At 46.6% G+C, this 16,368-nt stretch overlaps 3 protein-coding genes across 40 annotated transcripts in view; 1 reads left to right on the top strand and 2 right to left on the bottom strand.

Annotated features, from left to right (window-relative positions):
* NT5DC2 (5'-nucleotidase domain containing 2) overlaps positions 1 to 1,993 on the bottom strand; it is a 51,752-nt gene extending 49,759 nt beyond the window's left edge. The window contains exon 1 of one of the 2 annotated variants that reach the window (XM_055558811.1): positions 1,685 to 1,993. In XM_055558811.1, the coding sequence (XP_055414786.1) occupies positions 1,685 to 1,919 (235 nt within the window). In that variant the 5' untranslated portion in view covers positions 1,920 to 1,993. Of the gene's footprint in view, positions 1 to 123; positions 209 to 1,684 lie in introns of those variants that run through there. The other variant, XM_055558812.1, reaches the window with a different exon arrangement.
* A 1,835-nt stretch (positions 1,994 to 3,828) lies between these two features.
* LOC129635605 (uncharacterized) lies at positions 3,829 to 14,949 on the top strand. Of its 3 annotated transcripts, none has more exons than XM_055558817.1 (3): positions 3,829 to 4,297; positions 7,010 to 7,097; positions 7,539 to 9,295. In XM_055558817.1, the coding sequence occupies exons 1-3, from the start codon at positions 3,874 to 3,876 to the stop codon at positions 7,774 to 7,776; spliced, it is 750 nt and encodes a 249-aa protein (XP_055414792.1). In that variant the 5' UTR covers positions 3,829 to 3,873; the 3' UTR covers positions 7,777 to 9,295. The 3 variants fall into 3 exon arrangements, with proteins under 3 accessions (XP_055414792.1, XP_055414793.1, XP_055414794.1); XM_055558818.1 differs by lacking the exon at positions 7,539 to 9,295 and adding an exon at positions 14,520 to 14,949 and having other exon boundaries at positions 3,842 to 4,297; XM_055558819.1 differs by lacking the exon at positions 7,539 to 9,295 and having other exon boundaries at positions 3,845 to 4,297; positions 7,010 to 7,114.
* PBRM1 (polybromo 1) overlaps positions 10,868 to 16,368 on the bottom strand; it is a 109,100-nt gene continuing 103,599 nt past the window's right edge. For all 35 annotated transcript variants that reach the window (XM_055558784.1, XM_055558775.1, XM_055558779.1 and 32 more), the window contains 3 exons: positions 15,866 to 15,936; positions 15,537 to 15,753; positions 10,868 to 13,730 (listed from right to left, as the gene is read on the bottom strand). In XM_055558784.1, coding sequence (XP_055414759.1) covers positions 13,558 to 13,730; positions 15,537 to 15,753; positions 15,866 to 15,936 — 461 coding nt within the window. In that variant the 3' untranslated portion in view covers positions 10,868 to 13,557. The remainder of the gene's footprint in view (positions 13,731 to 15,536; positions 15,754 to 15,865; positions 15,937 to 16,368) is intronic.

The raw sequence follows: 16,368 nt of genomic DNA, 5'->3' as shown, positions 1-16,368 counted from the left end.
CCTGGCTCCCTGATAAAGTTTTGCCCATAGGCATCAGCATGCCTCTGGGGCTTCCCCGGTGGCTCAGCGGTAAAGAAACCACTTGCAATGCAGGAGACTAGGAGACACGGGTTTGATCCCTACCTGGGTTGGGAGGATCCCCTGGAGGAGGGAATGGCAACCCACTCCAATATTCTTGCCTGGGAAATCCCATAGACAGAAGAGCCTGGTGGGCTAGTCCATGGGGTCACAAAGAGTCAGAAGTGACTGAGCAGGATCAGCATGCCTCAATGTCCAGAATCGCTCCCCAGAAAAAACAGCCAGAAGGGGAGAGTTAGGAATGAGGTGTGTAAGTCTGGTTCATCCTGGCACTCACCAGGGCAACTTGGAAACGACCTTGTCCTTATCACATCAAGAGGAGCTTGAGGGTCTATGAGAAGATGTGAAGATTCAGGTAGGCCCTGGAGAGCTAAAGCCCACTAGACCTCCCTCTGTCTCTTTGCCACACACACAAAACAGGCTTCTCAGGCGGCTGTACAGAAGGTCTTCTCCGAGGCGCAGAGCAAAGACATCTCCGCACACAGCACTCCAGGAGTGTTCTGTTCAGGAGGGGGTAAGGTTAGGGACCTTCCTCAGAGAAGGCCAAGGACTTCAAAACCACCGTTTCTCAGGGGTCTGGTGCTGCCTCAGCTTCTCAAGAGGTGAGTCCTGTCCACCCAGCACTCCCGGGTCTCCATACTGCTGGAGCGGAAGCCTCGGTTCAGTCACTTGGAATCTTCCAGATAGGACCACGTTTGTCCTTCAGACAACAAAAGCCGCGTCACTCCTGGGGGGAGGGGGCTCCTCCGGAAGCTCCCCTGTCCCTTCTTGGCTTCTTTCCCAGTCACCGCCACAACCCTGAGACAGGGGCCCCGGCAGGACTGTGTTTTCCGACGTAGGACACCGAGGGTCCGTGAGGGAGAGGCTCGCTGAGCGCCACCCGGCTGGCCAGAGATAGGGCCCGGAGCCAACCACATCTGTCCGCTGCAGCGGCAGGGCTCCCGACACCAGGACAAACCTCCAGCCCTCTCCGCCCTCTGGCCTCACCGGGGCCTCATCTGCCCGTTTCGCCGAGGGAGAGGACAGAGGAGAAAGTGCCCTGACCGAGGGAGCAACAACTCTTCTGGATTCCAGGGGGCTGAGACGACTTGGTGTTGTTTCTCAAACAACGCCTTCTCCTCCTAGACAGAGACCGCCGGACTCTAGAGGCGGCCGAAGAGTGCAGTCAGCATCTTTGGGTCGAGAGTCCCTCCGAGTCCGCTCCGGCCAGCGCCGCCGGCTGGTTGGCTTTGTCTCCAGTACTCCCGCCCCAACTAAGGGCCCCGAAGAGAACAAGGGGTTGGGGGTGTTTCCGCTTCGGTGGGACTCTGAGGAAAGACGGCGGGGTCCCGCCTTCCGGCGGCCGCTCCAGGAACCCCGGAGCTACTGAGAACCAGCGGAGGAACAAACCTCGCGCGCGCGCCCGCCCGCCTCCAAGCGTCCCCAGGACCACCCGCCCGAGTCTCCCGAAGGGCAGCCGGGCCTTGGGGCTCAGGAGCTCAGGCGAGCCCCACCACCGCGCTTCCCCCGAGGAGCGGCGTGTCCTGGACGACTCGCAAGTGGTGCCCTGGAGCTTGCCGCTGCTCCGGCTACACCCCCGACGCTCCTCCCGCTCGGGCTCACTTACCGTGCACCAGTCTCCGCATGTCTTGGTACCGAGCCCACAGGTGTGCGCTGGGCTCGGCAGCGCCGCCGGCCGGCGCCGGGGCGGGCGCGGAGCGCGGGGCGCCCGGGCAGTGGGCGCCGGGACCCGGGGGGCCGCAACCTGGGCAGGAGGGCGAGGACGAGGCGGCTCGCGGCCCGCCGTGGTCTCGGCGCGGCACCCAGCGCCGAGCGGCCGCCCGCAGCCCCGCACCCGCCATGCCCACTGCGCGCCTCCCGCGCAGCCCTTGGCCCTCAGGCCAGTCCGCCGCCCCTCCGACTGCGCGCCCGCCACGGTGGCCTCGTGTTCCCTCACGGCGGCCGGCCAATGGGCGCGGCGCGCGGAGCCCGTCCGCCAATGGGCGCGCCCCTCGGCCCCGGCGGGGCGGGAGGTCCCGGGCGAGGCGGGGCGGGGCGGGTTGCCGGGCCCCTTCCCCCAATCTCCCGAGAGGTCCAGAAGTCTGCGCCCCTCTGCGGAATCTGCTGAGGCCATGGCGGCTCTTTCTGTCCTCCTCCCGGGAGGTCGGAATACCTAAGAACGGCCGTCCCCGCGAGGCTCCGGACGGCCCGGGCTTGGAAAGGAGAGGGCCAGAGTGCTGCGGGTCTACCTGGGCCCCCCAGTCCTCTTTCTCCCTCTCTGCTCCTGGGTCCTCCCGCCCCTTCCTCCACCTCCTGTCTTCCAGACCTCAGATCCTCCGCCCCTTCTCCCAGTTCTGAAACCGGGGTCTTGTTCCCCGCCTCCCGCCCATGACTGGCTATGCCAGTTCGTTTCACTCACTTACCTAGAGAATAAAGAGTTCTTCCCGCGCGCTCCCTGCTGCCAGCCCCACGCTGGGTGAGACCTCGGGACCCGCAGTGCAGCCGACGCCCGCTGAAGCAGCCCCTTCGCTCTCCGGGCTCTGTGCTCACACAGGTGAACCCTATTAACGTGGAGCGAGGCGGAGGGCCAGGGCTGACTGTGCCTGCCGGGTTCCTACCTCAGCAAATGGCCGCACCGACCCGCACCACTCCTCGCTCCCCCACTTGGACCCCTCCTGCTCTTCTAGCACTATCAACAGGATTTTTAACGAAATTACTCTTTCCTGCTGGGAAGCACTCTCCACCCGCGTTTATTTCACTCAGATTCGGTATCTGAGTCCTCAAATATCCGTGTCCTGGGCCTTGAGCAGGCCTACCCTGCACCTGGGGCCTTGTCGGTGGAGAGCTAGCTAGACACTGTTTCCTTGAGGTGCTCTCCGCGGTGGCCTCGCCGGCTTTAAGGGTGTGTGTACAGTCTACTATTCCCTGCCCCTTGACTGAGGACCTACAGTGCCAGTCATGTGACGAGTGCTGGCACAGGATAATGGAGGCCATAGGTGGGCCCGTGGGGGTGGGTGGGTGCGGCCCCCACCCCCAGGGCCCCAGTGAACTAGGTGTGTGCTGGGGGTTTGGCCACCTATAAGTCTCGTCTGGGTGGAAATGGGCGCTTTGTGGCGTCCAGCCCACAGAGCCACCAAGAGAAGCCAGAGTGGGCACCAAGCCGGTGTGTGGACATGGTTTAGTAGGGTTTGCCCCAGGAGAAGGCAGGTTATCCAGGCAGCAGCTTGGGCCTGGCAGCTCAGCAGCGGGCCCTGCTACCTTCTAGAGTTGCTACATGATCTCTCTTTTCCAGCCTGTTTTTATATATTGTGTCTATAATACTAAACTCTCTTATTGATTCTAAGTTTTCATTTGATGTTCTTAGATTGTCTAATAGTCTGGGAATAACGGTAAGTGCCCCATACAGGATAGTTTTTATTAATGTTATAGTTGTTTGCCACAAGATGTTTACTTAGACTTTTGTCGTGCTAAAGTTCAGCTTTCAACAGTGCATCTCAAATCCTGTTATTTTTAGAAGTCTAGGCATCAGTTACGATCACGAAATAAATGCAAGGCGTTGTGTGACTGTATTTTAGAGCATGGTGCAGTACACGTTTAGTAGTACATCAGTGAGCGTCATCACTTCTCTTAGGACTTTAAGAGAAAAGATGGCGGTGGCAGAGTAGGGGGCGCGGCCGCCAACTCTGAGTACCAGCTCGAACAAGGGAGGGCAGGGGGCGGGGCCGGGCCGACGCCACGTGGGAGGTCCCGCCCCTTGGCCCGCCCTGCCTCCAAGAGCAGGAGTGTCTGCGCCTGCTGGGCTCGGCTTCACCGAGCATGCGCACTCCGTTACATTCTGATTGGCGGACCCGCGAGTCCCGTCTCACCCTTGGTGGAGGCGGCCCAGGTTCTGGGTCCGGAGCTCAGCGCCCAGCTCCTTACCGTCTTCGGGCTCCACTGTTGACCACCGTGGAGGCGGTGCAAGACTCGGATTGCAAGGCAACCTGGCCGTCGGACTCAGCAAGGACGGGCAGGGCGGCTTTGGTTTCATCCGGGCGCTCCAGCCTTCGTTCCGCCTTACCCTCCTCCAACGACCTCCCTATGTCCGGCATGTTTTCCAGGGCCCAGGTGAGGCGGGTTCTGCAGCGGGTGCCCGGGAAGCAGCGATTCGGCGTCTACAGGTTCCTGCCCTTCTTTTTTGTCCTCGGAGGAACGATGGAGTGGATCATGATTAAAGTGCGCGTGGGCCAGGAGACCTTTTGTAAGTGGGGGTGCAGCAGCCTCCGTTTCTTTTCAAGCAAGCAGGAGGCGGCAAAGGAACCATTTTGCTGGGAATATTGTTAGGTTGCAGACCTCTCATTCCGCTCAGCGCTGAGCTGCTTTTATCCTGCAGAAGGGCGAGTACTGTCTCCCTCATTGGGGCGTGGACATCCGCCCGGGCTCTCCTACAAGCGGGGCGACAAAGATACATTGGTGTCCAACCTTGAGACCTTCCCTGCACCTAGATGGGAGGGCACGTGACTGCACTCTGGACGCTGTCCTTTCAAGCCTGCCAGTGACACTGGGCCTAAGGAATAGACTTGCCCACAGCATCTAGAAGCGGGATAGAAGGATATGTGTAAGCTCCTAATTGGCACATCCAAACCCTAGGGAGAGCTGGTCTGCCCCGCTTAAATACCACTGTCTTTACAGGCCAGAGTCATGGGTACCAAGGGCAAGCACTGTAAACAGAGTGCCTGGCATTGCTTTGCTGAGCACTAGCTCTGGATAGGCTAGTTCCTCTTCCAGAAAGAATTCTCTAACTCCTAGGCCCTTTCTGCTTTCTCCCTCTCCAGAAACACGATCACTTGTGAACTGCCAACCCTCATTTAAAAAATAAATTAGCGGTTTCTAAAGATACTTAATTCTTCTGTTCATCCATTCATTAATATTTAATGACCACCACTTAGAAGACATAATAAGGCAGAGGGCTCCCCACCCCAGAAGAACACTAATGGGAGAGACAGATCATTCAGTTACTATTAAGTGTGATTACTTGTGAGGGGAAAGTGGAGGGAACATGGGATTCCTGGGTGGGGCACCTGAATTGTACTAGGTGGTGCAGGGAAGGCTGCCTGGAGGAGTGACCATGTCAGGGGGGCCCAAAGATTGTCAGCCAGATGAGGGAAACATTGGTGGTGTTGCAAGTGTCTTCTGCCAGTGCTAAGAGCAAACTTGGGGGCCTTGGTGTGCAAGTATGCTGTGTTTGAGGGACTGAAACAGGTGAGCAGCGTGAGGGATGGTGTGGTTTAAAAGGTGCTTGGAGGGGCCACAAAGGGACCAGAGAACCAAGACTGTATCCCAGAGGACTGAGGAGTTTCAAGCAGCAGGAGGTGAACATACGTGGTGAATGACTTTTTGTGGAAAGCACACTGGCAGGAAGACGTAGGCTGTATGGTTGTCCAGGTTTGGGATGGTGGTCTAGACTAGGATGAGATGCCAAGAAGTGGCTAGAGTTGACACTCCAGAGGCAGTACTGACAAGGCCATGGTGTTTGAGGAGACTCAGGAGATGAGGAGTGGAGGCTTCTGGTGGGGCAGCTGGGGCAGTGGGGAACATAAGCAGAACAGTCCTGGGCTCCATTTTGCCTGTGCTGAGGGGGACATGGTTATATAGATAGAAGGCACATCTAGGCCTTGGATCTAGGTTAGTGGGTCACTCACATGCAGATTGTGATGAAAGTTAGAGCTTAAGCCCCAACATTTTAAGGGTGACTGAGAGTGGCCAGAGAGGCAAGGAAGGAAACAAGAAGGGTCTTTTATCGTAGAAGACAGGCAGTTCAGGAAGTTCAACTAAGTGGGTGGGAGGTAAGTTTTCTCTCCTCTACCAGGAGACTTGAAGATATGCAAATACTGATCAGGACAGAGCAGGTGGAGGGAGGCTGGATATACTCTGGCCCTTGAGAAGGTGGGAGAGGATGGGATCTGAGCAAGGCAGGGTAGCCCTTGAAAATCAGTGGGAAGAGTTCTTTACTGACGACTTTTCTCTCTGTGCAGAAAGAGTTCATGGCCATTTGGGGTGAGCGGAGTAGGGTCAGGGCCATGGCTGAAGCAACAGGATTGTCAGGCATCATAGTGAACCCAGTTAGGTACAACACCCACAGTGCGTAGCAAGCAGAGTGAGGCATGGAGAAGGAAGGAAGTTGCATCGATCTGTAGTTGGGGTTTTGAAGGTGTGTCAAGAAGCTGGTACTAGTAAGAGGGAATTTCAGCTGGTTTGGGCAGGAAGAGAGAACAAGGAGCTGAGGAAGTTGGTAAAGATCCAAGGACAGAAAGGCTGCTAGAAAGGGAGTAGAGGTTGCGGTCAGAACAGAAGGAATTTATTACTTCAGAGGAAACTTGCAAGATGGCAAAAGTTGAGAAGTCAGGAAGATGAAGGGGGCTGTTGCTTCTTATCTGTTGGGAATGGTGTCAACTGGAAAGATGGCACAGGACAGGGTCAAGGAATCTGAGCTAAATGCCAGCGTTTTCAGAGACGGAAGGGTAGTGATGGACGGCAGATGCCAGGGAAGGTGGTGGCAAATGGCAAGGCCCCGGGAGGAAGAGGGTGGAGAAGCAGCAGCCGAGAACAAGGAGACTGCCCTCACCTCCCTGCCCTGAGTTCCTGGGTGTGACAGAGAGAGCAGCAGAGAGCTGTAGGGTTGGAAGTGCCTGAGAGAGGACAGTTAAGACAGATGATTTCAGAGAGAAGTGAAATTGCTAAGAGATGTGCTGTGACATGACCCTATCTTTGAGGACGCTGACTCTGACCCTGCTATTGAGAACTTTAACATAGTCCTCATTTAAATCAAGTCGTGTTTTAAGTTGATTTTGGCATTAAACATTATTGTTGAGATTCAGGTGATAGATCTAGACTACTGGTTAAATTACTCAGATACGTATTTTTAATTCTGTAGTTTCTTAAAAAATCTGAATCAAATCTTTGTTTGATACAGATGACGTCTACCGCAGAAAAGCCTCAGAAAGACAGTATCAGAGAAGGCTGCAAGATGCATCAGAGACTGAACTTCAGCAGTCAATAAAGTAAATATTAAACTTCACTACTGTTTTCAACTCCTTTTAAAATGTATTTTTCAGGTCTCTTGTTCTTAAACAGAACTGCCTTTATAAACAATTTTTATACTTTTCCTGTCCCTGCTTGAATACTTCCCAAGTCACTGATGCACAGCACTTGTGGGAAAATTATTTCCTACTGAAACAACGGACTCTAGTTTGTGAAACATTTCTTAAACAATTCAAGGATGAATCAGGATGCTTTTCAGTGTACCCTAAATTGTGAAGTCCTTTGTTTTAGGTAACCAGGGATAACCTAAGTTAATTTTTTGCTGAACTCAAATTTAATATGAATGAAAGTAAGGTCTCTACTGCAGGGTCATTTAAACGAGGATGACTATGCAGACTGCATTTCTGCTGCTACTGCTGCTAAGTCGCTTCAGTCTTGTCCAACTCTGTGCGACCCCATAGATGGCGGCCCACCAGGCTCCCCTGTCCCTGGGATTCTCCAGGCAAGAACACTGGAGTGGGTTGCCATTTCCTTCTCCAATGCATGAAAGGGAAAAGTGAAAGTGAAGTCACTCAGTCGTGTCCGACTCTTCGCGACCCCATGGTCTGCAGCCTACCAGGCTCCTCCGTCCATGGGATTTTCCAGGCAAGAGTACTGGAGTGGGGTGCCATTGCATTTCTGCCAGCTACCAACTGGTGAACATTTTCCTAGAATGCAAACACACCTTACTCACATTGTTGTGAACACCAACAACCCGTTCCCTTGTTTGACTCCACTAACATCAAGGGCTGGACCTCTGTTGAGGACTGGGGACCACAGGCTTCACTACCCTCTGTGAGGAAGATGCTGCCTTCATCCAGCTGCTGAAGACACTACTCCTTCCCCCAAAAAAGTGAATCTTCACAGCACTGAGCAACCACAGACTTGAGTTAAATCAGAGGCTCAGGCTATAGGGAGAGTTTGCAATCTAACCCAGATAAAGTTTGGATCAGGTGGTAGAAAAGCAAAGGCATCTTTCCAGGCTTGGATAACCACATCCAACATCTTTTCAAACAAAAAAATATCTACATATTAAAGACTAAGTTGCAAAATCATTTCTACCTATTCACTCATGAATAAAGAAGCTGATGCTTAAGGCCACAGGTATTATCAAGTTACAGATCTCTGCCACAAATACACTGAAAACTAAGATCATGGCATCCAGTCCCATCACTTCATGGGAAATAGATGGGGAAACAGTGGCTGACTTTATTTTTCTGGGTTCCAAGATCACTGCAGATGGTGATTGCAGCCATGAAATTAAAAGACGCTTACTCCTTGGAAGGAAAGTTATGACCAACCTAGAGAGCATATTGAAAAGCAGAGACATTACTTTGTCACCAAAGGTCCATCTAGTCAACGCTATGGTTTTTCCAGTGGTCATATAAGGATGTGAGAGTTGGACTATAAAGAAAGCTGAGCGCCGAAGAATTGATGCTTTTGAACTGTGGTGTTGGAGAAGACTTGAGAGTCCCTTGGACTGCAAGGCGATCCAACCAGTCCATCCTAAAGGAAATCAGTACTGAATATTCATTGGAAGGACTGATGCTGAAGCTGAAACTCCAATACTTTGGCCACCTGATGTGAAGAGCTGACTCATTTGAAAAGACCCTGATGCTGGGAAACACTGAAGGCAGGAAGAGAAGGGGACGACAGAGGATGAGATGGTTGGATGGCATCACCGACTCAATGGACATGGGTTTGGGTGAACTCCAGGAGTTGGTGATGGACAGGGAGGCCTGGCGTGCTGCGGTTCATGGGGTTGCAAACAGTCGGACATGACTGAGCGACTGAACTGAACTGAAGGGATTTAAGTCAGTTCATTTATGTTAGAACCAATTTAGTATAAATAAAGAGCCACTCACCACTCACCTCATTAAAGTACTACTGAGCCACTGCTCAGATGTGGCTTGAGTTTGAAGACCAGTGATGACCAATAGCACCTGAGGGGGGAAGGTAGTCTTCACTTGCACTTTTGTCACAAGAGTTCCTGGTGACCTTAAACCTCATGGTTATTTTAATGACTAGACTGTTGCACAATACATTTAACTTGTGGCCTAACTCCATTTTTCCCCTCCTGCCCCAGTTTTAGAAGTTTAATACTTTGTGCATACATACCTTTTACAAAGAGAAGTTGTAAATGCTAGTAAAACCATCAGCTACCTTCTATGTCTGCTGTGGTTTCCTTCCCACTTCCATCACAGAAACAATCTCCAGTCTGAAATTTGTGCCTAACTTCCCTAGAGTTTTCCTCATCATCTTTTTAAAATACAAGTATTAGAGTGCTGATTTAAGACAACGGACCTTTGAAGATGACACAACAATGTCTGACATCAAGGGAAGTAGACTAGCAAAGCAATTACTGTATTAAATTGAAGATACTTTCAAAGCACACTAATTTGGATGGTACAGAACTAATTTTTGTTAAACCATTGTGGAGGCTTTTACCTTTGCCTCAATTTTTTTAAGCCTTCTACTAAAGGAATATGACTATGCACTTATCAGATACTAGGGTTATTTAAGGGAGCTGTAATAGTTTAAAGAGCAATGCTCTTATAAGCAGCTTACAGAAGTGCAGTGCCCCCTACTGTGAACTACACCGTCAAATAACTTATATTTAAAAACCAGGATACTTTAGGATAACAAAAATCTAGCATTTACTGCTAGAAGTCGATGTCCACTGGGGTGCTGGGGGAACTACCTGGGCTTTGGAACTTCACTTTATCATCTGAATGGATAGGGAAAGGACCCAGGCACAGAGTAAATACTCAATAATGGAGGGCTCTCTGTGTTCATGTAGCAGTCCTGTTTTGGAAATCTTGCCTGGATCTCTGAAGTTATAGCAATTCAATTAATCTGTTTTTAGAAGTTTGGATTTTTCACACTGAGTTACTTTTCTTTAAAAAAAAAGAAAATACACTTGGACCAGTGTTTTCCAAAACATTTTCTCTCCTAATCAAGTATGTGTGTGTTTTAGTCTTCACACATTTATGTGCAATCCACAAGATGTGCATTCTACATCTATTTGGGGGATAGATAATTTGTTCAGGTATGAACTTTCATTCAGCTGACCTAGCAGACTTCTGAATGAAGAGGAAATAGAGTAATACTTAGCAGTGTTGCTCTGAGTATGTAGCTGGAATGTTTAACTATACATCAACCATCCTTCACAGTATGTTCATGACCACAGATGGCAGGACAGCCCTAAACTCTTAGGAGAACAGAACCACAGGGATTTGCAAAGTGATATTAGAGGGAAACAGTTGGTTGATTTTACCAACACTTTCTGTTAAAAGTGTGGCCATTTTCTAGGAGCTTATAAGCATGATAAAAGTATTTCCAGGCCATTTGTCTCCTCTGGCCACACATCTACTTGAAATGGGTTACAGTGATTTATGATACAGGACATGCTGCCTTACCTTCCACCATCAGTAACAACTCCCTCTGCGACTTTAACTTCAACCTTTGCTGAGGACATGTTAGGAATCCCTGACTGTCAGTCTGAGAGGTGTGACATGGGCACATCAGGCTGCGGCCTGATTATACTTGGCTTCTGTGTTAATGCAGCCTGAGCCCTGGACCAGGGTCGGGACACTGACTTTTGCCTGTACCTGAGGAGTGCTTTTCCTTTAAATTGGCAGCCGTATCCCTGTCAGCATAAAATCAAAGTTTGCAGGAATTAAACCTGCTTGAAACTAAACATCTGTCTGACACAAGCTTTAACAGAACAACCAAACCTGGTTAATCCCAATCACTTTGCAAACTCCATTTTTATTTGGATTAAAAAGCTTTAGATGAACAAACATATGATACATACATATTGTAAGACTAGTTACCACTTGAACCTTTTTTGATACAGAAGTTAGAATAAACCAAGTTTTAATCAGGTTTGAAAATGTTCAAATTCAAAAGTCAACAACACCAATTTGGAGATTTTACACAAAGAAGAGTCCCCTCTTAATCTTCCTCATAGGAAGAAAAGGAGGAGGGCAGTTCAAAAAACAAAGCAATTCAAGGCCTTTTAAATCAGTTAGCTGACATACTGTTTTAAACCTATAGGTCTTTCCCCCCACATAAACAAAATTCTTTTCCACATGAACTTACATTTTGAAAACATTTAGGCTATTATACTTTCTAAGCCATATCACTACGGTTCCTAAAGCTCACAGGAAAAAAAAAAAATGTATAGTTCACGTGTACCTTTTAAAGTCCATACATTTTTTTTTCCTTTTTCTTTTCTTTTTGGAAGATGGCTGACCTCAAATCTTATATCCTAAAATATTAACTGATATTCTCCAAGTCAATATACAGAAAGACATGATTCTAAAATAAATACATAGAGTTTAAACAACAACAACAACAAAAAAACTTCCTTAGGGCCTGCCTCGTGGCCCTCTGGCCCGGCTCTGCACTGCCTTAGGGAAGCCCCTGGCTGGACCTATGGCTCCTACAGCACCTCTAGACACTGGGAAGGAGCCTGGAGGAGGAGTGCTCTGGCTTCTACTGCCCCACATAGCCCACAGTGAAGAGTTTTTAGAGGCTTCCCAAAAGAAGTCTCTTCCAGACCTTAAAAAGGGAAATAAGATGGGTGCATGAAATAAATAAATAACTTAACCAAAATTAAATTTCAGGTTCTTTGGTGTAATTCAAGGATGCCTAGAAATAAAATAATCTGATTGTATTATACAGTCCATGATGAAATGGCCCAAATAACCAGGAACTGAAGATTTCTTTATCTGATTCAGTTGAACAATAAGGTACTGACATACTACTGCAAAACATTTCTTAAAATTCAGAATTATTTAAAATACTTGATGCAAATTGAGATCCAGTGGTTGACTATAAGTAATTAAGATACAAGGACCTTCTGTATTTAAAGTATCTAGATACAAAGAGACTTTTTTCCATTCTATACTCTTTTGTCCCCATGATTTAGTAAGAATAGTGATTAAATATCCAGGTATTGATTCATACCAGATTAAAAGAAAAAAGTATCCTCTAAGAATCACTCAATTTACAAACAGCAGTGGAAGCTTCCCTACAATGGCAACCATCTTGCTACAACAAAGCAGGTTTCAAAAATGCTGACTGAAATACTGTTCCACGTTTGACGCTTTCTACCTGTCTGAGCATTATATATTGCCTCCAATTGTTTTTTTCCAGGATCATGTAAGAGAGACAGGGTCATTAAACCTAAGTATTTGGGATCTATAATATTCTTTTTAGTGAGCATTTTCTGAAATTATGAGTCCCTTCTGAAATTCAAAAGCACAAGCTACATTTTAAAATTATTTCAGAAAATCTTAAACTTCTGGTTGAGAATTACAACCTGAAACTTTGGAGGAAAAAAGAAAAAAAAGCCACGTCTGATGAGGAAATAAAGCATACTAAAACATATTTGCATATGCAGGCAATTCAGCCTCTTACAATTATGCTTCTGAAACAGCCCATATCCAGTTAATGCACTCCCCTCCCTAAGTTAGGTTAGGTGTTACGTTTAATAAATCACCCTCCAGCACACCTCAATACCTTCTTCAAGATGAACTTCCATTGTTTCAGTGTAAGAGATTTGAAGTTTTAAATCGTCTTAACATGTATAGGCATAAATTGTGAATTCATTATAAAAAGATCAAGAGTACCCTTAAACTTACCTGCCAAGACTAAACATAATTCAGGGTTGTGCACATGTTCTGCAAAGGTAACTGACACTACAGATGCCTAACTCAGAGCAAGAAAAAGTGCTTTCTCCCTCCGGGTGTCCGGGAGATGCACTAGCTACAGAAGACTGCACAGAGCTAACTTCAGATTTCTGAGAGTTACTAGAGCAAATGTGCCATGTCTGTCAAACATCTATCAAGTAACTAACAACCTTTTACTTTACCTGGAAGAAACAGTTTTTGCAAAAGTGGCTGAAGATATTTAGGCACATGAAACAGACACAAGTACACCCCCTTCTCTAAGATGTAAACTAGGACCAACTTCACATTTCATTGTCAACTTAAACTAATCTGTAAACTCTTTTGTATGTGTTTTTTTTTCCATTTTGTTTGTTATTTAAAAAACAAACAAAAATACCAACCAAAAAAATGAAAAACAAAAACCCCAAGCCAAGACAAAACCTCTGATGGTTTCAGCTCTATGGCAACAAGTAAAAAGGTAAAACTCCGAGTCTAAATATACAACCAATTATGAAACTGGTTTTAAATGAAGGAAACATATGCAAAAAAAATCTTTGTGTATTTGATAAAGTCAACTTAATATAACAAAAACAAATTGAAATAGCTTATTAAAAGTGTCCTTATATAAAAATGGCCTTGTGATGTACAGTAAAATGCAATAAAAATTGTCATCCTTTTTATCTCCCCCCACCCCCGGTAACTAAAATGGCTACTGTTCCACAAAACTCTTTATGCTTCTATAAAAGAAAAGTAATTGACGTGATTAAAGGTTTTCTAGATTGTATGCTTGGCGAATGTTGAGGGTGTCTCGGAGCATCAGATCCCGAAGGCGCCATAGGGCATCTGCCATGGTGGTGTGGGCCCCTTTACTTTTTAGCCAGTGAGAGGGAAGGCGGCTCTCCTGTTCTTTCGACAAATGGACATCACGTCTTCGAGCTGAAAATGGAAGTGTGGACAGAGAAATGTAAACATCAGTCCTAAGGTCTGATAGATTTATTGACATGTGAAACATCTGCTATTTATTAAATATTATGAAATTAACTCTACAGAACATTTCCCAGAAAATTTCATATATTGTTTTATAGGCATCTTGGTTTTTTTTTTTTTAAGTTTCTTTTACTTATTTGCCACACACAGTAAAATGCTGGCATGCATATTTGCATGGCACATGGGGTCTTAGTTACCTGACCAGGGATCGAACCCATCCCCCTGTAGTGGAAGCCTGGATTCCTAACCACTGGACCACCAGGGAATTCTCTGACATCTTGGTTTTTAGAAAACTATTTTACTCAGCTATGAGTCAACCTAGCCAAGGATATCTCATTTCATGCTTTACAGTTTAGAAATTTTCTAATTTCTAACAGTTAATTCACAAGAGCTGCACAATGTAACAAAATTACTAGAACTGGGAACATAAGAGTTGCACAAACAGCTAAAAGATCTGACCACTAGTATTTTGTTGTAAGCACTTGTGATATTTAATAACTTCAATACTAACAAAAATTCCTAAAAAGGTAAATGTGAGGAAAGGGAAAACTATCTACTACTCTTAAAAGAAATCAATGATCAAATCTGGCTTAGAAATGAAGGATGAATTGTTGATGTTTAGTCGTCAAGTCATGTCTGATTCTTTTGTGACTCCATGAATTATAGCCCTCCAGGCTCCTCTGTCCATGGGATTTCCCAGGCAAGAATACTGGAGTAGGTTGCCATTTCCTTTTTCAGGGGACCTTCCTGACCCTGAGATCAAACCTGCATCTCCTGCAATGGCACGTGATTTCTTTACCACTAAGCCACCCGGGAAGCCCCTGAAGAATGGATGGAAACTTCTGAATTTCTTTGGAAACTTGGCAAGTTATTTCAGTATGTACTGAAAATATGTTAAGCCTGCTGAACTAAATGAGTAACTTGACAGATTAGAAACATGTCTTCCAATAATACTTTTATCTTTTTTAAAAATCGAGATGAAATAATTTTTAATTTGCCCAAATACATCTATGCTATGCCCAAATGCCTGAAAAATAGTTGAAAAAATTCAGAATATACTTATTGAGATAGCATTGATGTTTATGATAAAATGAAGCTTTGAAACTCAGCCAAAAAAAAAAAAATTTCAGTACATGATATCAATATACAAAACTGCAAATGCTTAAGCTAAATATATATTTTACTTAAAAAGGCCTTCCTCAGGTTTGGTTCCAGATCACAATAAAGCAAATCGCATTAATTTGTTTCCCAATGCAAGTAAAAGTTCCATTTATACTATACCATAGCCTATTAAGTGTGTTATATAGCGTCAGCTCTAAAAAAGCAACACAGGTACCTTAATTTTAAAAGACTATATTGCTAAAAACTGTCAGCCATCATCTGAGCCCTCAGCAGGCTGTAATCATTTTAAAATGGTAATGTCAAAGATTGTTGATCACAGATTCACCATAACAATTATAATAATAATGAAAAAGTTGAAACTATTGTGGAAATTACCAAAATGTTAACAGAAACATGAAGTGGCCACATGCTATTGTAAAAATGGTGGCGAGAGACTTGCTCATGGGGTGCCACAAACTTTCAATTTGTAAAAAAAACCAGTATCTGAGAAGTATAATAAGGCAAAGTGCAATAAAACAAGGTATGCCTGTATAAGAACAATGGATACTTATCCGATAATATGTCAACAGCAGCAAGAGAACTTTGATAAAGCATAGATTTTGAAAAAGCTTCTTCAGAAAGACCTTTCCTTACCTGCCAGAGTCTGGTCCCACTTGCTAATGCTGCTGGACTCAGCACTGAGTCCTTCAATGTATTTTAGGTAGGCCTCTGAGTGGAGAAGCCGTTGGGTCTTCGGTGGGGGAGCCACAAACATGGGTGTTGTTGGCTGCTGTATGACAGGGGGGCCAGCAGGATGTGGGCCAGGATATGGAGGTGGTGCCTGCTGCCCTGGAGGCCCCAGAACACCTACCTGAAAGAGCACAGATACAGGGTCAGGGGAGAAAAAATACTCAGCCCATGCTCTGAGAAAAAGGGTAACTTAAATTCTGTTGAGTCCTAGAAGATCCAATTTGGAGGCTCACCTGCTGCCCATACGGACTTCCACCTGGCGCTGGAGTCCCTACCATAGGGGCCACTCCTTGGTTCATCACACCTATAATTCAGAATTACAGGCACAATTAGAGGTTCTGGGATGAGAAGACTGAAAAACTGTCTGATAAGAAATGTCATTTAAAATGCAAACCTAAGATCACTGCCCTGAGTCTTTGTGGACAGGAACCCTAAGCACCCAAAACAGGATGTAGCATCATATAGAAAATTCATATTCTTTTGTTTTCTAGGTACTCTGAATATAAAGCTAGGAGAGTTTGTCAGATGTACATTAATTACTCATGGCTGAGAAATAATTTGAACTCTGCAGAGAATTCTAATATTTCCCTAGGTAAGCTATAGTCAGAATGCAACTCTATTTTCAAGGCCTTTATCTTTCAGCAAGTTTCCAGCACCTGAAGCCTGTGTTTAATTTCGGCAGTAAGAGCACTGCAACCAGGCTCAGCTGTATGCAGTGTGTTGGGACAGCAGGGGC

The sequence above is a fragment of the Bubalus kerabau genome, chromosome 20 (genome assembly GCF_029407905.1).
Source record: "Bubalus kerabau isolate K-KA32 ecotype Philippines breed swamp buffalo chromosome 20, PCC_UOA_SB_1v2, whole genome shotgun sequence".
Taxonomy (NCBI): Eukaryota; Metazoa; Chordata; class Mammalia; order Artiodactyla; family Bovidae; genus Bubalus; species Bubalus kerabau.
Note: the sequence above shows the minus strand (reverse complement) of the source record. Positions and strands in the feature narration are given on the sequence as shown.

Bases quoted from the DNA above. Each gene is read 5' to 3' on its own strand.
- LOC129635605 (XM_055558817.1), top strand. From the start codon at position 3,874: ATGCGCACTCCGTTACATTCTGATTGGCGGACCCGCGAGTCCCGTCTC. The intron at 4,298-7,009 runs GTAAGTGGGGGT...TGTTTGATACAG, and splicing joins CGTGGGCCAGGAGACCTTTT to ATGACGTCTACCGCAGAAAA. The intron at 7,098-7,538 runs GTAAATATTAAA...GCGACCCCATAG, and splicing joins GAACTTCAGCAGTCAATAAA to ATGGCGGCCCACCAGGCTCC.